The sequence below is a fragment of the Aricia agestis genome, chromosome 8 (assembly GCF_905147365.1).
Source record: "Aricia agestis chromosome 8, ilAriAges1.1, whole genome shotgun sequence".
Classification (NCBI taxonomy): Eukaryota; Metazoa; Arthropoda; class Insecta; order Lepidoptera; family Lycaenidae; genus Aricia; species Aricia agestis.
In genome coordinates, this window is record NC_056413.1 from 9,444,609 (window position 1) to 9,470,505 (window position 25,897).

The 25,897-nt window shown below is 40.0% G+C and overlaps 2 protein-coding genes across 3 annotated transcripts in view; one reads left to right on the forward strand and one right to left on the reverse strand.

Moving 5' to 3' along the window:
- LOC121729213 (succinate--CoA ligase [ADP-forming] subunit beta, mitochondrial) overlaps positions 1-18,221 on the forward strand; it is a 33,643-nt gene extending 15,422 nt beyond the window's left edge. The window contains exons 11-12 of the transcript XR_006035939.1: positions 305-310; positions 18,211-18,221. The gene's annotated coding sequence lies outside the window, so the exon portion shown is untranslated. The remainder of the gene's footprint in view (positions 1-304; positions 311-18,210) is intronic.
- LOC121729209 (AP-3 complex subunit delta) lies at positions 173-20,462 on the reverse strand. 2 transcript variants are annotated; one of them, XM_042117636.1, is made up of 19 exons: positions 20,271-20,462; positions 20,097-20,192; positions 19,500-19,769; positions 18,543-18,672; positions 18,153-18,292; positions 17,322-17,395; positions 14,699-14,847; positions 14,014-14,159; positions 13,401-13,602; positions 10,623-10,794; positions 9,595-9,760; positions 8,646-8,836; positions 7,940-8,083; positions 6,631-6,763; positions 6,014-6,137; positions 4,878-5,003; positions 3,443-3,563; positions 1,259-1,611; positions 173-694 (listed from the first exon to the last, which is right to left on the reverse strand). In XM_042117636.1, the coding sequence occupies exons 1-19, from the start codon at positions 20,364-20,366 to the stop codon at positions 624-626; spliced, it is 2,904 nt and encodes a 967-aa protein (XP_041973570.1). In that variant the 5' UTR covers positions 20,367-20,462; the 3' UTR covers positions 173-623. The 2 variants fall into 2 exon arrangements, with proteins under 2 accessions (XP_041973570.1, XP_041973571.1); XM_042117637.1 differs by lacking the exon at positions 17,322-17,395 and adding an exon at positions 17,894-17,967.
- Between the last annotated feature and the right edge of the window lie 5,435 nt (positions 20,463-25,897).

The window sequence follows — 25,897 nt, forward strand, 5'->3', positions numbered from 1 at the left end:
GGGATATATAGTATCAGATTTGTGATAATTTGGAGTATTCAGTAATAAATTATATTAACAACTTATCAGTAGTTTTTTTTATATAGGTATCCATTTTATCTAGGTTATAAAATATACCAAATGTTACATTTTTTTTTAATAACAAATGACAGAAGAGGTTTTTTGACAAGAGTTCATCTATTGTACAGAATTCTTGTAATTTTCTGTCGTCAGATCAAAAGCTCTACGCAATAGAATATAGAGAATATAAAAAACATAACTTACTTTTGATCTATTTCTAGGGCAGGACCGACATCACCGAAAGGAAAAGGTGTTGAGAAAAATTGTTTTAAACAGAGAAAATGAACTTTAATATTTTTCTTATAATAAAATCTTATAAAGCAATATTATGAGCATTGCAGAGGGTTAACATGTTTTAATAAAAATTTACACGATTATACATATTTATTAGTCTACATCGATAGAAATTTATGTTTTTTTTATATATAAATGGACATGTTTCACTTTAGAATACGAATGAAAACATAGTCGGTTTATACTAACTATAAAATATAATTGTTCAAAGAATCAATTGCACTGAGACAGCAGGTGAGTGATCCGTTATCTCGGGTCTAAGCTATACACTATACAAGTTCCTTGCTCGGTGTCGATATACCTAGCGCTTCCTCGTACCCCAATTTTGTTTCATGTTTATCTGAAATAAATAATTAGTCTATTTATAATGTGCAATGTGTCTGAAAAATGTATTTTAAATCATGGTAGTGTATGAAGTCGACAGGAGCTTTCAATGCTCTGAAACTTAAATTAATTCTTGCCACACCATCTAGCCATTTCGTTCCCTTACTAATATAAAGATCCTTAGCCCGCGGCCTTAATTAGCGGCCAAGCCGCAGCGGCCATCGAGAGAGCTACCTCAGTATAAAACCGCCATAGACCACGCGCACCTGGCCGCAACGCGGTCAGCGGCCACACCATACTTTCGATGGCCGCTGCGACCTAGCCGCCGCGGCCTGGCCGCTAGTGCGCGCTCGGGCTTACTGTGTTTATAGTGCGCGCGGAGTTAGTTGGCCGCGCCTTAGGTGGGATTTTTGTATAATGTTTTGTCTTTTCCTGTCAAGGGCTCGGTCAAGGTTTTTGATCTAATTAGCCAGATAATGACAAAACATTTAAGTATAAGTAAAATGTCAGTGTGAATGTTCTTATTAGCTGTTATAATATAATTCAGTTTATGTTTACAATATTGCTGCTATATTCTTACCTTTCTTAGACGACTTCTTTTTCTTTGAGTCCTTGTCCTTGCTCTCCTTCTTTGACTTTTTGTGTTTCTCAGTCTTGGCTTTTTCTGGCTTCGAAGTTTCTTCCGTACCGTTCTTGACGGGAGCATCACCCGCTTCGAGAAGTAAACCATCTTCTATATTACTCTTGTCTTCTGGTAACATAAGATCTACTATGGGTTTGCTCTTGGAGCTTTTCGACTTCTTCTTGCTAGAAGATTTCTCTTTCTTCTCTGAGGATTTTTTCTTCGTCTCCTTCTTGTTCTTTAGCGTGGCGATCTCCGGTGACGGGTACTGTTGTATTCTGGACGTCAACAGCTCATCGTCTCGGAGAGGCCTGTAATAAAAAAATATATTTTTTATTAAATTTGGCATTACAATAGTTTAGGCTCTGGATTGACACAGACTACATTTTATCGCGAAAAGGGCAGTAGTACAGTAAAAATATAATGAAGCGAGCTGTATAAATACATAATACATACAGGATTATTTTTTCACCAGTACAATAAATCAACATACGTAATAGTTGTCAAAAATAAAAAATACTAGCGATTTTTGTTACTACCCCTATGAAACAAAAAACAAAAATATCTAGCCCCGGGCTTATCCGTGTGGATACATTACACATTTGAGGCAACTCGTGCGCGCCGCCCCCCGGCCGATCGCTTACCTCACCCCGCCGCCCCCTACCTCATACCGCACCCGTTGTCACTTTGTAATTAGTGCGCCCAAGCGGTATTAGATTGGATAAAGGATAAATTAATTGAAATGAAAAAAAAAATTGTGAAATATACTCTATTAAATACTGTACGCATACTTGAAGCTTACTGATATGAGATGGCGCTAGCGTGCTCGTCGCTTGACCTCGTCTTGTCTCTTTCCTTCTCGTACCCTCTCGCTCACACAGCTATCTTGAGAACCCCACCATGGCGACGCCACAAGAAGTGGCCTAATTTAATTTCAAATCATTGGCATCTGAATTTTCGACTCGTCTGCACTTACCAACAGTAAGGTATTTTACATTTCTATTTTCTAAAATTATAATGCCCTTCACATTGGCGTCTTTTTCCCACCAGGCGATAACAAACAGGTCTCATATCAGTAAGCTTCAAGTATGCGTGCAGTATTTAATGACGGTGTTTTACCTGTAAATAAAACACATATTAAATACTTACCTTACTTGAAGCTTACATTTTTAATACTGCCTGGTGATATTCGACTCAATGATTTGAAATTAAATTAGGCCACTTCTTGTGGCGTCGCCATGGTGGGGTTCTCAAGATAGCTGTGCGAGCGAGAGGGTACGAGAAGGAAAGAGACAAGACGAGGTCAAGCGACGAGCACGCTAGCGCCATCTCATATCAGTAAGCTTCAAGTAAGGTAAGTATTTAATATGTGTTTTATTTATAGGTAAAACACCGTCATTATCGATACCAATGACGTGATAAAATTTATTGTACTGGTGAAATAATAATCCTGTGTATTCATTATTCGTACTAAGCCAGTATTTTAATTTATTCAGGCATGTTAGTACAGAAAGCTACTTTATAAATAATGTTGGCTTGTTTTATTTCCAAACTTATCTAAGACAACTTGACTTTAAATTTGCTGCGTCAGGCCGACGTGATCATAAGCGAAGGCCGAGATCGCGACAATAGATAAAACAAACTACTAATATTAGCGATGAAAATTTAGCACAAGGCTATTAATTCATGAAGTTGATCAGCAATTCTCCCTAAAATTCTCTGAAGTTTTCATAGCGCAGCAATTTATCGCGCGAGAACCGTACACTTTTCGGGATAAAAATATCCTTTTCTGTAATTCTAGTATCTCAACTCCACTCTATTGTAAATGCAATTGCTTTTCCTGTCTGATATAGACACACTATTGCATTTTCATTAGTAAAGGTGACTTTCCGATCTTTGCCGGAACACATACCTACATGACAGCAGAACAATTTTTTTTCATCTGATTGACGTCCAGTCGGCACTTATCGCCACGTTGACAATTTAATCTCTTAGAAAGATGGTGTAAGTGTATAAGTAAACAAATTTTTACACACATACGTAAATCAATTTCGGTCTCGTTTGACAGCTCTAGATTGTTGCTCTATTCCGCTAGGTATATTAACTTTATGATACAGACACATTTATAGTACGGATACTCACAGATGCAGGTCTAGGTCGAGGTGCTGGTGCGGGGCGGGCGGCGGCGGCTCGTCGTCGCTGGAGCGCGCGCCCTCCGGCAGCTCCCCGCCCACCGCCACGCTCGGCCGCGACGCGCACGCGTCTGAAACATACACTATGTTATAACCCTACACAGCCCCGGATTTATAAAAAAATCGGCCAAGTGCGAGTCGGACTCGCGCACGAAGGGTTCCGTACCGTTATGGAACGAAAGTTGGCAAAAAATTGTTTTTTGTATGGGATAAATATTTATTTTAATTTTTTTTAGAAAATATATAATTAGAAATTTTGTGAGCTACTACCATTACTGATTAAGAGCAAAAATAGCCAAAAGAATTACGTTTGTTGTATGGGAGCCCCCCTTATTTAGTTTTTAGCATTTGTTGAAACCGCCTCCGTGGTCTAGTGGTACAGAGCGCGGCTCTTGACTCGGAGGTCGTGGGTTCGATTCCCGCGTTGGAAATATGTTATTTCCAAGTTTGGTTAGGACAATGCAGGCTGATCACCTGATTGTCTGACAAGTAAGATGATCCATGCGTCGGATGGGCATGTAAAAAGTCGGTCCTGCGCCTGATCTCTCGCCGGTCGTATCGGTCTTCCGTCCCACTGGATTATGAGAGTAAAGGAATAGAGAGTGAAGAAAATACCAGTTACACTTCCATACAGAGAGTGCTCTTGTGTACTGCGCACACACTTGGGCACTATAAAATTACTCCTCCGTAGCTGGCCTGGTTTCATCGAAACCGGCCACCGTCACCGAAACCGGTGTGGGAGCTATTATTATTATTAGTATTTGTTGTTATGGCAGCAACAGATATACACAATCTGTGAAAATTTCAGAAGTCTAGCTATAGCGGTTCTTGAGTTACAGCTTGGAGAAAGACGGACAGACGGACAGACATCGAAGTTCAGTAATAGGCTCCCGTTATTACACTTTGGGTATGGAACCCTAAATAGACCGTTATAGCACAGTAAAAGGAAGGGAAGTAAGTTATCTTCATACAAAGGACCGCGCGCGGCTTGTATGTGTGCGCCATAGTATCAATGCGTCGCCACGTACGGCACACAACAAAATCTCGGCGGTACCAGCCTAGTAAAACTGGCTATTATATAGTACTATTTTTCATTTGTTACACACGCGAGCGTGCGCCCGCGCGAGTTTTAGCGTTGGCCCTTAAATTGCAATGCGAATTTTTTAATTATTTTAATAATCAAAGCTGACTTAGTTGTGCACTTTTACGCCTCTAGTCCACCGACCGACGCTGCGAACTGCGAAAACTCTTCAAAACCAATGAGAAACAGCAATAGAGCGAGATGCAATACAGGGTGTAACAAAACTAAGTGATAATACTTTAGGGTGTGTATGAGTCCCGTGTATAGTTCACTGTAAAAGTGTAAACAACATGTATGACTCTACCTTCGTCGGTCTCCGACTCGCTGGAATGTTTGTCGTGTTTGTTCTTTCGCTTCTTCGACGTCCGCTTATGTTTCTTAGCTTTCCTCGACGACTCTCTTGAGATTAAGTACTTGTCAGATCTCTTGGCTGAAAACCACAAAATAGTTTATTTACTTACATTTAGGCCCAACTTCACCAACGTCTGTTAGTGTTAACAGCTTGTTAAAATGTCATGTCTTCTCTTTAATTCATATGAAAAACGAAAGAAGTAACGTGATACTAATCCGAGCGTTAACTTTAACAGTCGTTGGTGAAATTGAGCCTTATTGTCGTAACGCCAATATAGATTACTACTTTCTATAACAATCTTTGGAGGTGGGAGATATAGAAAAGGGATGCAAAAGTGCTGACTCAAAAAACACCAGCAAAGCTTCCGAATTCGACTACATGCAAAAGGCCCCTTAGTAAAACTGTTAATTAAAAAAAATGATAGTTTAAAGATGAGTTCCAAAAAATAGTCAGTATACTGTGCTGTGTTCATGACATCTTGAATCTGACGTCATATTGTACTGGTGAGACTCATGTGACGTTTTACAAATTACAATGTTATTTCAAAAAAATCTTAGATACGTCTATTCAATGGCGTATATTTCTGAACGTATTAACCGACGCGGACACAGTATGGCGTCCGCGTCGGTTTCAAGACGTCATGGGCATTGTCTATAACACTGAGTTATATTTCGGAACTCGCGCAATATAGATGTACAGCTCAACAAGGCTAGTGAACGTGGCGTGGCGAAAAAAGGAACTAACGCTGCCATCATACAAAAACGTCCTTTTTGACTGTCCTCCTGTACCAGCAGTGCTCCCGCCCACGTTCATATAAAGCCTTGTCGCACTTTACTTTAATTGACAGTTAACTAAGCACCTACGTTTTCCTGCCATTTTTACAAATTATAACGGCCACTCAGATACATTTAATGATTACTTAAGTTTATATAACTGATGACAATAGAATTGACTACATAATTATTATGTAGTCAATTCTATTGTCATCAGTTTGTCAATTTTTGTTCAATTAACGTTAAGTAATCATTAAATATCTCTAAGTGCGGCCGTAAAAGATCCTTTAATGCCTGTATTGCATATAAACTCACTCTGTATCTGCAGCGGCACCTCTAGCGCGATCTCGGCGACGGGCACGTCCTCGTGGTAGGATCGCGACTCGCCCTTCAGGTAGTGCGGGTTGTTCGCCTGCTCCACGCGACGCGCCTCGCGCAACTGTCACATACACAATTTATTGTTAAGATCGAGCGTTTTTATATCTTTTTCTACAGAACCGTAACAATAAATTATAGCTTTATACTTTTTAATTTGAAAGATATTTGCCAATTCAAAAAAATATATATTTTCGGATACGAGACGGATGACTGATACAATATTTCTGCATTGTCTTAACCAAACTTCGAAACAACTACTGGAGCACTGATGCGTGTTACTCATTATTGTATTTTTATTTTATATCAGTATATTGTACCGTACACAGTACACACTCGCTATGTCTTGTCTGTCTGTTACTTCTTTACGCCCTAACCGCTGAACCGATTTTGCTGAAATACTACCTGGGACTCAAAGGTCCCAGGAAAGGACATAGGTTACTTTTATCCCGAAAAATGTACGGTTCCTGCGCGATAGACCAGATAATTATATTAATATTATACCAGATGACTGATGCAACATAATATATTATCTATGTATTGTATTATAGTGTTACCATATCGAGTTCCTCCTGCGTGAGTGTGGGCGTGTGTTTGAGCTCCTCCTGCGGCGTGAACTCCTCCCCGCCCTCCGAGCTCGAGCTCTCCGACGACCATCGGTCTTCCGATAGCCAGACCGATAAATCCAGGCTGATGAACAAAAGACAGAAATGTATTTTTTTGTTGGAAAGGGGATACTTTACAAATCACAGGTGGTTCAATGTTAAGAAAATGCAATAGCATGACGAAATTTTTCTTTCTTATTGGTAAGTGAAGGACCATTCAAAAATAGGAATATCGGTGAAAAAATAACTTTGATAGCTTAAAACTCTCCAAGATATCCATACAAAATGTTACCTAACTGTGACGTCACGCTTAGGTAGTTTGTTCGATAGCTATATATTGCGTTTATGAAAGTAGTTTGATAAGATTTTTTTTATAAATTGCATAACTTATCGAATGGTATACAAAAATTAAGGCATTTTATAAGAAAAATCGACTTAACTATCCAACTTTGAAGGCTCGTGACAAAAAAAATACATAAGTTATGAAGCTGAAATTTTGGAAATACTTATATTTTATCGCTATGTCTTTATTTTATTTAAAAAATCAGCTAATGTTTGACCTTGTCGTCATCCCTATTTGGAGTAGGTTTTTTTTGTTAAAATTACTGACATAATCAACGAAATAGTGAAAGACTTTAATTTTCATTACATTTTACAACACAAAACTTTACAAACTTTACAATTTAAGCGTCTCCCAGACAGACGCGGCCTGCGGTGGCGGTCAGTTGGATGACTTGAGTGTTCTAGGAACGACACAGACACACGCGGCCACGCGGCCAGTCATCCAACGGTCAGTTGGATGACTTGGCCGCGTCACCGCCACCGCCACCGCAGACCGCGTCTGTCTGGTAGATGCTTTAATAAAAACACATTTACGTAGCTAATAACAATACAAGGCCTACTTGTCTTTATAACTGTTAGTCTTTATAACAATTTGATATGCACCTGAATAGTTATACAATAAAAATATACACAGTAAAAGCACGCCATTTTCATACAGATATACTCGAGTCTGCGTCGAACGAACAATAAACGAATTTCGATAGGAGGAAGTTTCGGACAGCTAGTAATTAAATACATTTCAAAATCCGGACAATATAAAATATTTTTTTTTCACTTTTGACTACTGCTACTTGGCGATCTATGATTCACAATAAGCCATTTTTGTGGAGGGTAGTTGAGGTTGGCTTTGAGAGCAGAGAAAGCTTAGTAGCTTTTACTCCCATGATGGATCGATTATTAAAAAAAAAAGTACACTCACTCGGCCGGCATGGGCACTTTCTTCTGCGCCTTCGGTGCGACCGGCTTGAGCTCGCCGTCAAACATCAGGTACAGCTCCTCTATCAGACCGCCGCTGAAGTCCGTCTTAACTTCTAGCGACTCTTCATCACCTTCCAAGCCGTTGCTGAAAATAAATATTGTGTTGGTTGAGATCATAAAATAGCAAGTAAAAACGGTAATAAAAAAAACTCGACTATACTTTGATATACCCACATTCTACGACTCCTCTTAAGCTTACAATTCATATTATAGCTGCTACGAATCGTGTGATACTGTAAAAGATTTCGTTTTTTTGTTTTATTACGGTGTGTGGTCCTTCGAGTCGTGGAATGATATGAATGTGCTTAAGCTCATTCTGCTATGAAAATATGGAAGCGTCGAAGGGGTTAAATTGAAGGTTAATCATAAATTAATGTCTCTGAGTGCGACAGTTAGAGCTAGGCGCTAGCGCCCGTCGGCGCGTCGACATATGTATTTCATGGCAGAGTACTTACACCTGCTGTGGCGAAAAACGTGAGTCGTCGTGACGCTTCGACTCTGTCCCAATGTGAGTAGAGCCTAAACTTAAGTCTATTATATGAATGTGGCATATCATTAAGTGTGTAAAACGTTGGAGCGGCATCAAAACTAACAAAACAAGCAATATGGTTTCGCTCTAAGCTAAAAAACTTAAAACTCAAACTCACTTCTGATGCGCTATGAGGTTCTGATCGTCGACACTGGCCAGCTCTGGGAGGAAGTCGAGCGCCGGGTCAGTGGGGTCAATCTTCTGAAGTACCAGCGCCAGTAACGTGGTCGCGTTGTGTGCTCGCTCCTGAACCTCCATGTCCTCACTGCAGAGAAGGGACTTGAACCCGGCGAGGGCTTCGTGTAGCACCTGGGTAGATGAAAGTACTTAAAGCTACCCTCTTACAAAAAATACAGGTACTTAGAATACTGAACATTATGGATCCTCTACACAATGTTTTATCCTTGTCTGCCAAGCGCGGTAAAAATTCGACAAATGCTAAACCAATAAATCAAAAGTAACATTAGAAACTTTTCCAATGAAACTCACTGTTGAATATAGCATCTTTTCCCTTAGTGTCCTAATGGTGAACAAATAGTCAGAGACATTAGAAGGTAGACGGTAGACAGTAACAACTCTATCAGAGTAGGTTACCTACGTAGCGTAATTTTATTATGGGAGAACAGGACCCGATCTAGCCATTTAGCCGCTCCAGGCAAAGATCATTTTCGCCGCCCCCAACAAATATGTTTCCTGTATATATGTATATACAGGAAACATATTTGTTGGGGGAAAATAGGAGGAATATTTAAGTAAAATACTCAAATATTTCCTCTAGCAAACTTAAGGTAGGTTAGCTGGTAAAATTCTCAAACTTAAGTGGTGGATGGCTAGGTTGGAAGACAGGAATAAGTCAATTTCGCCGCCCCTCATTTTTGCCGCTCTGGGCAAATGACCGGCTCGCCCCCCCTTAGATCAGGCCCTGTGGGAGAAGTACAGCTATCATCCCAACTTTTGTTTACAATTAGACTGCTATTATTGAACAAAATGTGTTCATGTCATAACTAGTCAAGTATTATAATTCCATAATTATTGCATTATATACCAATTTAAAAAAATACACTCACAGCCAACGCCTGTTCCTTCTCCCCTCGCAGTTCGTGCGCCCGCATGAGTCGCGCCGCAAGCTTGAGTGCGGCGTGCGCGCACACCGCCCGCGCCCGCACCGCGCCGCCCGCCAGCGCCGCGCACGCCAGCAGCGGTGATAGACTCTCACGCATCACTGTCTCCTCGCTATGATAAATAAAAAAAATATTAATATACTTAGTCAAAATAGTTCTTCTTACAAATATAATCAGACGTAATGATCTTCCTACAAACACTGAATGATGATGATGACCGCCGACCGGACAACACAAGTACTTAGCGAACGCATAACATCATAATGGGAATATACAGGGTGCAGAAAGGTCACTCGCGGCGCGTGGGAATGAGAGGGGGTAACGCGGGGGGAGGCGCGCGCGCGGGGTCACATCACGCGCGGGCGACGCGTCGTGTCCATTAATTGTAGTGTTTTTTAGGATAACTTTTGGAAGCTATTTCTCAACATTTTAGTACTGACTGATTATAAAAGAAAAAAATACGTGTATTTTTATTTTTAACAAGGATCAATATATCAAAATTTCGCAGGAAGGTTTAATTGCATCCTGTATATGTTTATGTTTTACAAAATAGATTTATATTGACAAACAGCTTTACCTGGTGGCATTAAAAACGGAAAGTCTGATTTTCTTTCTGTGTGTCGGAACTGTCTCATTTAGGCAAGTGAAATATAAAAAAATATCGTCATCGATCACAATACTCACATGCAGTACTCGGACAACACGAAGGCGGCGGCGTACAGCACCTCTCAGTGGGCGGGGCGCCGCAAACGCCCGCGTCTCCGCCACGCGCGCGCCCACCTCCGTCAGCTGCGCCGCTATTATAGCTACACCTGGGTTATATACTCACGTGCAGTACTCGGACAGCACGAAGGCGGCGGCGTACAGCACCTCGCGGGGGGCGGGGCGCGGCGTGGTGTGGGCGGCGCGCGCCACCAGCTCCGCACTCCGTCAGCTGCGCCGCTATTATAGCTACACCTGGGTTATATACTCACGTGCAGTACTCGGACAGCACGAAGGCGGCGGCGTACAGCACCTCGCGGTGGGCGGGGCGCGGCGTGGTGTGGGCGGCGCGCGCCACCAGCGCCGCACACTCGCGCGCCGCAAACTCTCGCGTCTCTGCCACGCGCGCGCCCACCTCCGTCAGCTGCGCCGCTATAGCTACACCTGTGTGGGTAATGACGTATTAAACAGACGAATGAAGAAATTATGTTGCTAATAATTAACAAATCCTAGGAAAAGTAGCCTAGTACACTATAGTCCCCAGTACACGGAACTAACTTTTTTCTGATACATACAAATTTACCACTTTGTGAGTGCCTTGTTTACGATGAGTCCGACATACTTTTCTATGCGAAAAATTTCGGCGCTGCTACGTTTTCGAATGCTTGACTCCTGGAATTGTCGATATGACGTCACCATGGCTCCTCGTACATACAACTTTCATTTTTTGGAATTTGTTTAATAAAGTTAATTTAAAAACTGTGGTCAACTTGTCCGATAAGAATCACGCTGCGTATGGAGTGTCCGACACTCCAGAGATGTCGCTATGACGTCACTATGACTCTTCGTACATACAACTTTATTTTTTTCAAATTTGTTTAATTAAGTTAATTTAAAAACTATGGTCAACTTTTCCGACAAGAATCACGCTGCGTATGGAGTGTCCGACAGCCCAAAGATGTTGATATTACGTCACTATGGCTCTTCGTACATACAACTTTATTTTTATTAAAATTTGTTTAATAAAGTTAATGTAAAAACTGTGGTCAACTTGTCTGACAAGAATCACGCTACATATTGGAGTTTCGACCAGCCCAAAAATGTTGATGTGACGTCTCCCCGTACATGCTACTTTAAATTTAGTAGTTTTCGATTTAAAATAAAGTAGGGTAAATGACTAGTTATTGGACAGTGCCAGTCATTGGAAAAAACACAAAAACACAATATTTATTAAGGTTGCTTTAAAAACTGCCTTTTTTTAAAGTAATAGAACGCCTGATTTTACAGAAAAACTTAAGTTTTTAAGCAACCTTAGTAAATATTATAGAGGGGAAGGGGAAGAGAAAGCCCTTCAATATTTAAATAATCGGCCAAGTGCGAGTCGGACTCGCGCACGTAGGGTTCCGTTATCCGTACCATTATAGAGCAAAATTAGGCCATAAATTGTGTTTTTTGTATGGGAGCCCCCCTTATTTTTATATTTTATACAAATTTTATTATTAAATATTAAAGTAAACATATAATTAAGGATTTTGTGAAAAATTCAAGAACCTACCTGTTGTCATTATTAAATATTAATATAGAGCAAAAAAGGCAAAAAAATCACATTTGTGGTAGGTATGGGAAATTAAATATTAATTTTAATTTGTTTTTTTAATAACATAACTAAGCAAACGGGTCACCTGATGGAAAGCAACTTCCGTCGCCCATGGACACTCGCAGCAGAAGAGCTGCAGGTGCGTTGCCGGCCTTTTAAGAGGGAATAGGGTAATAGGGGAGTGTAGGGATGGGAAGGGAAGGGTATAGGGGAGAGTAGGGAAGGGAATAGGGTAGGGGATTGGGCCCCCGGTAAACTCACTCACTCGGCGAAACACAGCGCAAACGCTGTTTCACGCCGGTTTTCTGTGAGAACGTGGTATTTCTCCGGTCGTGCCGAAGCATGGTTCTCCCACGTATAAATTTTTCTTATTTGTTGTTATAGGGGCAACAGATATACTCTGTGAAAATTTCAAATCTGTAGCTATTACCTTTCTTGAGTTACATCCTGGAGACACACAGACGGACATACAACGAAGTCTTAGTAACAGGGTCCCGTTTTTACCCTTTGCGTACGGAACCCAAAAAAAAACCCGCCAAGAGCGAGTTGGACTCACCTATGAAGGGTTCCAGCAATAAGGTTTATTTCTATGAAACTACATAAAAGGTTTTTGATTTATTTTTATATTTCAGTTGATTTAATGAAAGTTAAATGAAGGTTTACAATTTATGACGTAAGTATAAAAAAAACCACTAACTAGATATCTCGTTCATGTTTTTTTTTTCATTTTCTTGTCGGACTGACTATTTAACTCAATATATTTGTCGGACAAGTTGATATAAGCATTAAGAATAACATTATCTATCATTGCTATTTTTGTCCGACATGTATGTACGAAGAGCCATAGTGACGTAATATCAACATCTTTGGGCTGTCGGACTCTCCATACGCAGCGTGATTCTTGTCGGACAAGTTGACCATAGTTTTTAAATTAACTTTATTAAACAAATTTGAAAAAAATAAAGTTGTATGTTCGAAGAGTCATAGTGACGTCATAGCGACATCTTTGGAGTGTCGGATACTCCATACGTAGCGTGATACTTGTCGGACAAGTTGACCACAGTTTTTATATCAACTTTATTAAACAAATTCCAAAAAATGAAAGTTGTATGTACGAAGAGCCATGGTGACGCCATATCAACAATTCCAGGAGTCAAGCATTCGAAAACGCAGCAGCGCCGAAATTTTTCGCATAGAAAAGTATGTCGGACTCATCGTAAACAAGGCACTCACAAAGTGGTAAATTTGTATGTATCAGAAAAAAGTTAGTTCCGTGTACTGGGGACTACTATTATCGAGTTAGGATTAGTAGGCAAGGTAGATTCTAGGCAACTAACATTTTTTGTTACGTTAATTATTGCATAGATATCGTGCAATATTGGCTGCTGCCGCCTATTGCCAGTTTGTTGCAAAATACAAAACCACATTGCCGGTCAACTGTGACCATACATACCGTGTTTAGCGCTAGTCTCCATCTCCGTGAGCTCAGTCAGCACAGTGATGTACCACTCGAAGTCGACGACGTGCTGGTAGTTGTTCTGCGAGCAGATCTCGATGATGCGCGTGAGCAGCTCATCCCTGTATAACGTGCCCTCCGCCCGCTCCATATGCAGCATTAGCTTCTTAACTATCTCCATTAGGTTCTTCTTTGAAACCTACAAGTTTAGATATTAAATATAAAGTGTGTTAAGTAAATTCATATTATACACTAATACATAATATTATGAAGTGTTTGGTTTGTATGATATGAAATGAAATGAAATTTTATTTTTCCAAACAAAATAACAAAATAGACAAAAACAATTACTCGCGATGACACTTATAGAGCCAATAAACATCGGAATTGATTAAAGGGAAGATGCGTAAGTAAACTTAAGGTAACCCGACCAAATAACGTAGGTTCGCTATATCTATCTTAAATTAATTTCTCTGTTAGAGCTTATATTTTAGCCCTGTTTTGTTAAGAAACAAGAGAGTTTTTTAAAGCCTATTCAACGTAAAGGAAAATTAATCTCGAAAGCCTGTTTTGTAATATTAGTATTTAGTACAGTAATATTATGTCTAACCATTCCATAGAGCAGCCCTAGAGCTCTGAGTCTGATAGATTCGTCCTTATCGTCCAAGCACGCCAGCACGAGGTCCTTGTGCGCTTGCACAGACTTCGGATGGGATTTCAGAATACGAGACATCGCTAGCAATCCCAAGTATTTTACTGAAACAAAAAATTCTTTATAAAAGCCCATTTTGCACATTCTGTTTTGCTCGAGCACAAGGATTAGTCTATGAAAAACGCAATCGTTGGAGAAGTTTTTGACTGTCTTTAAGTCCAATCTACTGAATATCTTACAATAATAGTTTCAATAATATTATGATTATGATTAAAAAAAAAAACTACTAAATAGTTATCCTGTTTGTTCCGTAGTGCAGTTGTGGAGCACATATTATAATTTATAATTAGTTAATCATAAACTCTATATATTAAGCCTGCTGTACACATTGGGCCAATGCCTGGAGCCAGCGCATTGGGCCAACGTGTAGAGGTAAAAACTGTATACTTCCTACTCCTATCTTCTTCTGCTATTAAAATCGTTGCGGGGCCCTAGACAGCTTTAGTATGTCCCTCGGGCTCCCTGAGATCATATCAAAGGGTTTTCGTGGTTGGATGCCGTTGTCGATCCTGGCGACACAGGAGAGTGGTGGGAATGTGTGGTGGGCAAAAGCCCGTTTTAAAAAGTATTAAATTATACTCACAGTTTTGGTCAGTATCCTCAATGAGTATCCTAAGTTTCTGGACGCAGAGCTGCACGGAGGCGGCGTGGCCGGGCATGCCGCTGCTGATGCTGATGAGCACCGCTATCACCGTGTTTATACACTCGTACAGCAACGACATCGCTGATGTACTGACAACAGACATACAGTTAACATCTAGAATCTAGCTGATGTTATTTCGACAGTCTAATATAAAGAGCTACGGAGACGGTTTAGCACGTTTTTTTGTTTCAGTCGAGAATTTATGAATAAAGGTGAGACCGCACTAAGGGACCTATCAGGGGCCTATCAGATAGAGAGCGGTCACGAGTTCAGGTAGTGCGGTTATGCTCAGACAAGCAAAAATATTTGGCTGTGCCATGTTGCGTGGCTACCGCCTAGTGTCGCGTAATGCGGTCTCGCCTTCACTAATCACTTAAAAACCATGATTGGATTTATAAACTGTAATGTTCCAAAACTACTTGCTTGCTGTCAAACCGCTTCATCGTCTCCGAAGCCAATCAATAAAGTGGCAATCAAGTACTTATGAGAGCCTTCTTAAAATAGCGTTTAAGATTTCGTTATGCGGGATTACAATATTCATACAATAGTAGACTACCTTATTTGTTTGTGCCTTTTTTAGACATTTATAATGACAGTATAATATAATTAATTGATACCACTATAACTAAAAATAATTTAAATTATTATGTCGCTAAAATGTTTAATTTAAATTATGTAATAACAGAAAGGAGACTGAATGTTACGACAAATTTTATAAGACTACTCTTGCAAGTTCATACAAAGATCGATTTAAAAGAAAATATAATTAATATACAGTACCAAATTAAGAGATAATAATCACTACAATGGACTATATTATATTTACATTCTCAACTATTAGAAAACATTTAATAAAAGTAATAAGTACGTAAGTTTTTAACATATTTTGTGTATTGACAATTGCAATTAATGACATGTTCTATAACAGGGGCCACCAAATGGCGGACCGCGGTCCGCATCCGGACCGCCGCGCGCCGCCGACCCATTATGTGCAGACCAAGCATGATCGAAGATAAACTTCGTAAAAAATTAATTTCGGTCTCGACATAATATTGATGAACATGACGTAGAAACAAAAATTGTTACTTTTCTCATTCATACAAATAAATACCTTTGCGATTTCCTTAATTACTTTATATTTTGTTTAATATTTTTTTAAGGTGTGATGTGGACCGCGATTCTTTCGATATTTTATTTCTTAAAACGCGAGCCCGAGACCCCGAGCGAAACTAATAATTGGTGACCCCTGTTCTATAAGATTATATATTCTTATGTAATGAGCTACTTCATGCAAATCAAACTCGTGAATAATTTATAAGCCGAAAACAGCTACAGTTGATAAAAACTTTACTATAATGTTACACTCCCACTCGAATACACACCAAAGGTTATCTATACTGATATGTGATACAACAAGCAGTGTAAAGTGATTCTAAAGCTACACAAACTATTCAAGCCTGACCAACAAATGAAAAAAGCTGTGAAGGCTAACTTAGCCTACGTTTGTCTTTTTAAAAAGAGCGTAACTCACTTACGGTATGCGCACATTAGGTATGATCACAATTTTAGTGCGCGATTGATCTAATCAAGTAATCACAGACCAGTAAATACTAAAATGTATGGAAACGATTTACCACGTTGCATCTCATCGTAATGTGCGCGTACCTTTATTCTATTATGTCAATGAATATAAATAATCGGCCAAGTACGAGTCGGACTCGCGCACAAAGTGAAAAATAGGCCAAAATATGTTTTTATATGGGAGCCCCCCTTAAAGTTTTGATTTATTTTAAAATTATTATTAATTACTGAAGTAAACATATAATAAGGACCTTTGTGAAAATAGCAAGTGTCTACCTGTTGCCATTATTGATATCGAGCAAAAAAGGCCAATATATAATTTATTTGGTTTTTAGTATTTGTTGTTATGAAGGCAACAGAAATACATAACCTAATAATTTTTTAACTCTGTAGCTATTACCGTTCTTGAGTTACAGCCTGGAGACAGATCGACAGACGGACAGACATCGAAGTCTCAATTATAGGGTCCCGTTTTTACCCTTCGGGTACGGAACCCTAAAAATATATTGGGTCTTACTACTAAAGATTAAAACACCTGTTGAACAGTTGATTAGAAAAAAATCAGTGCATAATGGTCTCAAAACAACTGTTCAAAAGATGTTTAGATCTTTTGTGGTTAGATATTTAATCGGTTTCATCAATTATTATAATTCCATACAACAAAAATGACCTTGCACTAGAATTCCTCATAATTTTATCTAGACTAAGTCTAAGTCTAGACTAAGCCTAGATAAAAACTGGGTCATCTTCATTTTATGATGGAACAAAATCCGCGCTGAGTTTACTTAGTCCTATACCCCAAACAAGGACAGCTACATAGAACAGCATGGTCTATGGATGGCAAATATCTTTACTAGGGAAAATGTGAGTTACACTACTTTTGTTCAGACAACTTTTCTTAGAACCAGCGTCTCTTAAGCACATCCCTTCACCCCATAGAGAAACAACCAATTACACTAATGGGCCATTATAACTAACTCACCTATGTATTAAATTAGTTAATGGTTCTATCAGTTTCTTCCCGAGTCGGGGCTCTAATGGGGTTAAGGCACCAAACTGGAACAAATACAATGATTCTACATAAAACTAGCTTATGAATGTTGTGAATCAGGGCCCTTGACATGGTTCTTTATGTTAATCGGAGGAAAAACGATTAGATGTATCGCCTGATGAATGCACACATAACTTCTGGGGAGACTTAAGTGTTGCCAGTATTTAAAATAATTTCGTTATATTTTTAGCAAGCAATTTTTTTTATTTATTCTAATCTGGTCTGTGTAATAATTTTCCCGTATTGCATTTAGCAACAAAAATAAAGAGTGACATGCCAATCATATTGTAAGTGTTGTGTGAAAAAATTTAATGTACACACTAATATTCAATGTATAAATTGTGTAATGACAAGTTTAGAGGCTTCATAGTTTTATTACGTTTTTATTCCTCTATGCAACGATTTGCACGGCAAATAATGATAAAGCTTTTATTCGTGATTGAAATAAAAATGTGTGTAGTGAATAGCACTAGCCACTAGTTCTGCTTCTTGTCTATGGATACCTGCAAATAAGGTCTATGAGGCTTTGGGTTATCTTTCTTCCGATATCGGGTTCATACTGAGTCATTAAACCAAACTGCGAAGAATTCATATTCATAAACATTTATGGTTTACAACATTACAAAAATATTATGCAAACAATAGGATTATCTTCTGTATATAATTATTATTTATTATTGTTCTACTTGTAGCAATTTCTGTTGCTTAATAGATTATATTTTTGATTATTACAGAAACAATAATAAAGTAAGAAATACTCACCAGTTTAATAATTTTAATAAGCATCCAATTGTTAGTGGAGGTTGTCATCAATTTGAAGAAAACTGGTGCTAAAGAGAGGTAATTTTTAGGATTTTTTCTAGCTAACTCACAAACTACATTCACAGCGGCAGATTGAACACCTGAAATGAAAAAAAAGCTAAAAATAGTGTTCTTCCCTATAACATTTTAAATAAAGTACAGTGATAACTTATACAGAGAAACAAGCTAATCAAAAAAAAATCAAAAAAAATATTTAAATAATACAAAGAAAAAAGCTGTCATAACTGCTTTTAAACACAAAATTTTAATTAATTAACTGTTAACTTTAAATTTTTATTATGCAAATTAAAATAATATTACAAATCTACAACATATTTTATTTCAAAATACCTGGATCGGGATCTTCTAATTTTTCTTTCAATTTAGGAAAAGCTGGTCTTAGCGCCTCTGGATATCTCAAAAATACTTTATACATCATCAAAACAGCCTTCATTCTAAGATACGGCTTAGTAGAGCTCATCTGAAAAGTAGCAATTTCTTTAATAACAACATCTAACATAATGTACTTAATACCAATATTAACAGTATCATGTATATAATATATGTACAACATACAAGTGTTTATTTTTATTTGTAAACATCTATCCCATATTAGGATATATTAATTTCCTCAAGATTTCCCCCACTCGAGTCAACCTTTAGCCATACAACGAGGTGATGCTGCCAGCATAATTGGTACTTTTGCAGACTCCGATTTAGATGTAATTTTTAACTTATAGTGCTTATTTATTCATTTATTTATTAAGTTGTTGTATTTTTATAGTAATTGTGTTTTAAAATGTAATTTTCTAATTATACTGCATAATATTCTTGTGCAAGATTTATATTAATAATGAATTAAAATTTGTGTTATACCTTTTTAATATCATAGCTGCCATACTCAGAGACATTTAATTACGATCAACCTTGAATTTAATGAAGAGTTTGACAGATAATGTATGGGGCTTATGTCAAAATTTTGAAATAATTACAATTAATTATTTCAAATTAATAACTAATAGGGGAGGGTAGGGAAGGGAAGGGAATAGGGGAGGGTAGGAAAGGAAATAGGGTAGGGGATTGTGCCTCCGGTAAACTCACTCCCTCAGTGAAATACAGCGCAAGCGCTGTTTCACACCGGTTTTCTGTGAGAATGTGGTATTTATCCGGTCGAGCCGGCCCATTCGTGCCGAAGCATGGCTGTCCCACGTATAAACCCAAGTAAATAATGTTCCACTCTGAGTGCGGCAGTAAGAATTTTGAAGATGAAAATAAAGTTTCATAGTGTGAGTATTGAATTCGACTTACCAACGTCATGATGTCGTTAGCCAAGTCTCTGGCTAGGTCATGAGAAATGAAGCAGCTAAGGCCACTCAAAGCAAGCCCAGCTTCATACTGATTTTGGGCATTCAAATCTTTTCTAATCATATTTGTTGTAAGCATAAGCAATTCCGAATCAGCATGGAAAGATTGACTGGCAGCTAAGTATCCGATACGCTTATATGTAAACTTATTTGAACTCATCACCTCTATCACGTTAAATATAGCCCATGATATATCATATCCTAACATTTGTAGCTGAAATGCACACAATTGATTAGAAAATTTTGTTTTATGATAGTTAAGTTTTAGATTATTATAGTTATAGTTATAGATTTACGAGTACAATATTTTGTATATATTTTTTATGTCGAAGTAGTGTAATAATTGTAGATTTTGAGTAGAAAGTTCCCAACTAAAATATCTAATATGAGACTGTTATGAATTGGCAAACATTTACATTTAAAGTAATATATTAGTAAACAATAATGGTATCTGCCGAGTCATTGTAAGATAATATTGGCATTTATATATCACTGTTACTTATATTGATTTTCTACAGCCGCTAAATTACTATTTACTTACATATGTCAACTTCGCGACGGCATTAGCTTTCACTGCTATATTATCCTGTCGCAGTTCCACTTTAATTTCTTCCATACACTGGGCTATATACTTAGCCTAAAATAGAGACAAATTTGAAATAATTACTTACTTATTAATACAAAGAAACATTTTATTTTCATAGAAACATTTTACCTCATTATCTTTGTTGTTTCGGATACCACGAACGAGATCTGTTAGATTTTTATCAAACATCCTCTCTATGTTTCCTTTAACCTTCTTTAAAGCCATGTTGTAAATAGATCTATCTTATTCATAACTCAGAAAATAAATTAATATTTTATAAATTTTACCACGAAAAATAAAAGTGGTGAACTAAAGAACAATCTGTCAAATGAATTTTTGACAACTGTCAAATGTCAAACTCAACTGTGCTATGTTGGCACTATTTTTTTAAATTAACAAACTGGATTCTAGGTATTAGCACTAATATTGCCATTTAATTTAATGTGGTGGACAAATTATTCCGCTAGGTGTCGCGTTTGCTATGATCCTTTAGAGGACCGGTTGGTCACTCTAAGAGTTCACTAGAGGTCGGAGGAGTAAAGAGTAAAACTCGATTTACTGTGGTGAACTGAAGTGATTTATTTACAAAAATGCGCTGCTTATATACAAAAAAATGAGTTAATTATTATTATTACAAAATGTACAAAGGTTAAAAGATTGATTGTGATTGGCTATTACAATTAGAAAGAGATGTACAGAAAGGGATAAAAACATTTACAAAAATTAGAAAGGGAAAAAAATTGAATAAGAAATATTTACAAGGTAATTATGATTGCCGCGCGAGAAACTGGCCGCGCCGCGGCGCGCGGCGCTGGCATCGCCCGAGTATAAATATGGGCTCTCGCGGCCCGCGAATTCAGTCCGCGCGCGCATTCCATACCGACGACGTCTCGCTGTCGGTCGCCGCCGTGCCGGTAATAATTGTAGTGCCGCCATTTTGTGAAGATGGAAGCTCTGCAAACGCCATGAAGACCGTAGCCACGCTGCGAAGATCCCTCGCTCCACGTAGCCTCGATGTGAAGACGCGTAGTGTTGTTGCGAAGAATTCTTATTGGAAAAATGCCTTTTTCAAGGCCGGTTCATGTCCGGTATTATTATACGGACAGCTGTTTTTCTTGTCATGCGAACGTACGTTCTTTGCAGAGCGATTTTCTTCTGTGTTTCATCTTCTATAACGAACGTATACAAAGACGGCGTGCGTTCTTTTCAGAGCGCGTTGTTTTCTTTGTTTCATCGGCGAACGAACGTAGGTACTGCTACAGTGCTCCCCCTCAAGCGAAGCGTACCGGCAGTCTGATGACACGGCCTGTTCTTGTTGTCTTCTGTGCTGGACTTGCTGGTAACTTCTGCTTGATCGGTGTTGCACTTGGTAGTGGTTGTGAGGTAACAGGTAAAGGTAATGAGGTAACGGTAAAAGGTAATGAGGTATTTTGAGGTAAATTATTGGTATGTGAAGGTAAGGTAACAGGTAAATTGGTATTAGGTAAGTTGAGAATTACCGGTGACTGTTGTACATTGCTCGTTGACTCGCCGAGGTAATCTTCACTCAGTATGTAGGCGGGCTTCAAACGATCGATGGATACTGTTGCTGTGCGATCGGGTAGTTGTATTACGTAGTATTTTTCTTCTCGTCGAAGAACTTTGTACGGCCCGTCGTACGGTGTTTGAAGTGGTTTCCTTACTGCGTCGTTACGTAAAAATACGTATTCGCACGTAAGTAGATCACGATGTATGAAGATGTTGCGTTGATTACCGTGGCGCTGTACATTGTTTTTCGGCTTGAGAGAGTTGATATTTTTTCGTAGTTGCTCGATGTAGGTATGATCTAAGCTCGATGATGATGTTGTTTCGAAGAAGTCGGCCGGTAAACGTAGGTTACGGCCGTAGGTTAATTCGGCGGCGCTGACTCCGGTGTCCTCTCGTATGGCGGCGCGTAGTCCGAGTAAAACTGTAGGTAGCTCGTCGATCCACGATGTATTACTGTTGATGAGTCTTGTTTTCAGTGAATTCTTGAGACTTCGATGCCAGCGTTCGATCATTCCGTTAGATTGCGGGTGGTACGGTGTTGTACGGGTTTTTTCTATTCCCATACATCGTGTTAAGTTGACGAACAGCTGACTCTCAAACTGGCGTCCTTGATCGGTTGTTATTGTAGTCGGACACCCGAATCTCGCTATCCATTGCTCGTAGAATACTCTTGCGACGGTTTCGGCGGTGATGTCGGTGAGTGGTACAGCTTCAGGCCATTTTGTCGAGCGATCGATCATAGTGAGTAGGTATCTATGACCACTCGCTGTTGTAGGCAGCGGTCCGATGATGTCGGTGTGTGTATGTTGAAAGCGGTCGACTTGTGGGAATGTCGACACGGCGCTCGATGTATGTCGTTGTATTTTGCTTCGCTGACATTGTATGCAGGTTTTCGTCCACTCGCTAATGTCGGAGTTCATTGACGGCCAGAAGAATTTTTGCGCGATGAGTTTTCTTGATGGTTTTGTTCCAGGATGACTTATGTTATGAATGGAATCAAACACGGCGCGTCGAAAGTCTTGCGGAATGTACGGCCGAACGTATTTTGTTGAAGTTTCGCATACAATCTTGATATCGGAGTTAGGTAGCGTAGTTGTTTTGAAACTTAAGTTTTCTTGGCTGTAGAGTGTAGGTAGCGTGGTATCTCGCTCTTGCGCGCGAGATAACTCTTCATAATTTACAGCTGACGGCGTGTTGATTGTTTCGATGCGGCTGAATGTATCGGCGACTATGTTGTCTTTTCCGCTGATATGGCGAATGTCGTGCGTGAATTCGGAGATAAAAAGTAGTTGTCGAGTTCTTCTCGGAGTTTCCGATGTCGATGTTTTCTTCTGTAGGGCGAATGTCAATGGCTTGTGGTCGGTGAATATAATGAGTTCTCGGCCTTCGAATATTTTTCTGAAATATTTTACTGACATGTAGATAGCTTGAAGTTCGCGATCGTAGGTGCTGTACTTCGTTTGCGCTGTAGTAAATTTCTTCGAGAAGTAGCCGAGTGGTTGCCATTTGTTATTGTTGAATTGTTGTATTACAGCTCCCGCTGCGGTGTCCGAGGCGTCGGAGAAAATAGCGATCGGTGCTTTGTGATTCGGGTGGGCAAGCAAAACAGCGTTTTTGATGCTATTTTTGCATGCCGTGAATGCTTCTTTTGATGTCTCGTTCCACTCGATCGGTGTCTTGTCTCGCTTTTTCGCATTATGTAGGTATGCGTGTAGCGGGGCTTGAATAGTGGCGGCGTTCGGTATGCTGTCTCGGTAGAAATTTAGCATACCGAGGAAACGTCGCAATTCTTCTATGTTTTTTGGTAATGGGAATTCTTCTATTGCTTGTAGTTTGTCTTGTGGCGGCTTGATTCCGTCGCTGTTTACGGTGAAGCCGAGGAATTTTACTTCGTTATTTCCGAGTACACATTTGGCTGGGTTGATCGTGATTCCGTTTTCTTCTAGACGTTGAAGAACACACCGCAGATGTTGGCGATGTTCTTCTTCGCTGCTGGATGCGATCAACAAGTCGTCGATGAACGAGAAGACGAAGTCGTAGCCTTGCAGTATTTCGTGTATAAAACGTTGAAATGTCTGGCCTGCGTTCCTAAGGCCGGGACACATTCTCGGGAATTCGAATAAACCGAATGGTGTGATGATTGCTGTCTTTTCTATATCCTCTTCATGGACTGGTAATTGCTGGTAGGCTCGGTTTAAGTCGATCGTCGAGAAAATAGTTTTTCCGGCGAGTTGGAAGGTGAAGTCTCGTGGTCGGGGAATAGGGTAGCGGTCGGGCTTCGTTACTGCGTTTAGTCGTCGGTAGTCGCCGCACACCCTTATGTCGCCGTTCTTCTTTGGTACGACGTGAAGCGGAGAAGACCAGGCGCTCTTGCTGGGACGACAGAGACCTTGTTGCATCATATTTTCGAATTCTTTCTTGACTTGATTGTAGCGATGTGGCTGTAGCGGTCGGGCGCGACAATGTAGCGGTGGCCCAGACGTCTCGATGAAGTGTTCGACGCTGTGTTTCGGTGTGATGTTCATCGCTGTCAGTCGTGTGATGCCGGGGAAGTCAGCTAGTATGTCGTGGTACGCCTGCGTGCTGTCGACACTACGGACAGTAGGTACGTCCGTGTAGCGTCCGGGAGCGTTAATATGTAGACTGGTTCTCCCGTCGATGAGTCTTCTGTTTTTCAAGTCGACTATGAGTTCGTGGTGTTGCAGGAAGTCGGCACCGAGGATTGGCTTCGATACTGCTGCGACGATGAACTTCCATTTGTATGGTCGGCGAAGTCCGATGTTAAGTTCTAATGTTTTCTCGCCGTATGTCGGTATGACGGTGTTGTTGGCGGCGTAGAGTTGAAAAGGTAGCGGCTGGAGATGGAGGCCTTTCTTTTTTGGTATGACGGATATGTTTGCACCCGTGTCTACCAAAAAAGTGAGATTCGTAGTCTTGTCCGTGACGAATAGGCGGTATTGTTTATTGTGAACGCCGGATTCCGCCGCTGCCAACGTTCTGTCTAGTTTTCCGTCGTGTTGAACGTACACGGTTGTGTACATTTTCTTGCTTCCTTGCCGAATCTGTTGTGGTAGTAACAGAATGGCGATGGTGATGTAGACTGAGGACGCGATGTCGATCGTTGCCGGAATCTTGATGTTGATCGATGTCTTGACCTTGAGCGTTGATAGTAATTTTCTCTTCTATAATTATTGCTATCGAATTGTCGATTTTTCAGTTCGGCGACCTCTAGCGATAGTTTGCGGATTTCTTCGATTAGGAGGCACTCGACGTTTGATGAAGTTGATGCGGAGCTATTTACACGATGAGATGAGATGCTATTTACATTATTTACATGTGACTGCTCGATGATCTTGTCGGCTAGCGCAGCTTGTTCGTCGAGTGTGGTCTTCGACTGGAACGTTTCACTGACGGCCAGGATGGAGCGAATATTTGTCGGGAGGAGGTTGGCCCACATGAGTTGTAGGGTGGAATCGGGGACCTTGTTGCGAGCCAGGTTTCGCATTCGTCGTAGTAGTTGTGACGGTTTTTGGTCTCCCAATTCCATGTCCGACAGCAGCGTTTGGAATTGCCGATTGTCGGATTCTTCGTATGCGGAGATGAGCCGGTCCTTCAGTGCTTGATACTCGTACTTCTCCGGCGGGTTGTATAGCAGGTCGGCGATTTGTTCTATATCATCTTTCTCCAGACGAGCGATGACCATTTGGGAGAGCTGGCTTTGGTTCTTCTGAAGACTGCTGGTGGCTGCTTCGAAGGTGACGAACCAGAGCCTGGGTTTGTCTCTCCAGAACGGTGGAATTCTCATGGAGAGTGCGATGCCGGCGATTTCCTGTGATGACGGTGACGTCGCCGGGTTGCTGGTGAGTGCTAAGGTTTCGGGCAGGGATTCGCCTCTGGGTTCCATTTTTTCAGTGGGATTTCGGGCAGCGATTCGTTGTGCAGCGTTTCGTCCAAGCAGCGTTTCGTCGTGCAGCGTTTTGTTGCGGAGAGTTTCCCGGGCAGAGATTCCTCTTGTTCTTCGGGCAGAGTTTCTTCTTGCAGAGGTTGCTTGTTGTTCACGGGGTCACCAGTTTAGAGGACCGGTTGGTCACTCTAAGAGTTCACTAGAGGTCGGAGGAGTAAAGAGTAAAACTCGATTTACTGTGGTGAACTGAAGTGATTTATTTACAAAAATGCGCTGCTTATATACAAAAAAATGAGTTAATTATTATTATTACAAAATGTACAAA

Excerpts from the sequence above, each read along its gene's own strand:
- LOC121729209 (XM_042117636.1), bottom strand. The coding sequence starts at position 20,366 with ATGGCTTTAAAGAAGGTTAAAGGAAACATAGAGAGGATGTTTGATAAA. Across the intron at positions 17,396-18,152 it reads TTATTAAAATTATTAAACTG|TTTGGTGCCTTAACCCCATT; the intron begins GTGAGTATTTCT and ends TATTTGTTCCAG. Across the intron at positions 8,084-8,645 it reads AACCTCATAGCGCATCAGAA|CAACGGCTTGGAAGGTGATG; the intron begins GTGAGTTTGAGT and ends ATTTATTTTCAG.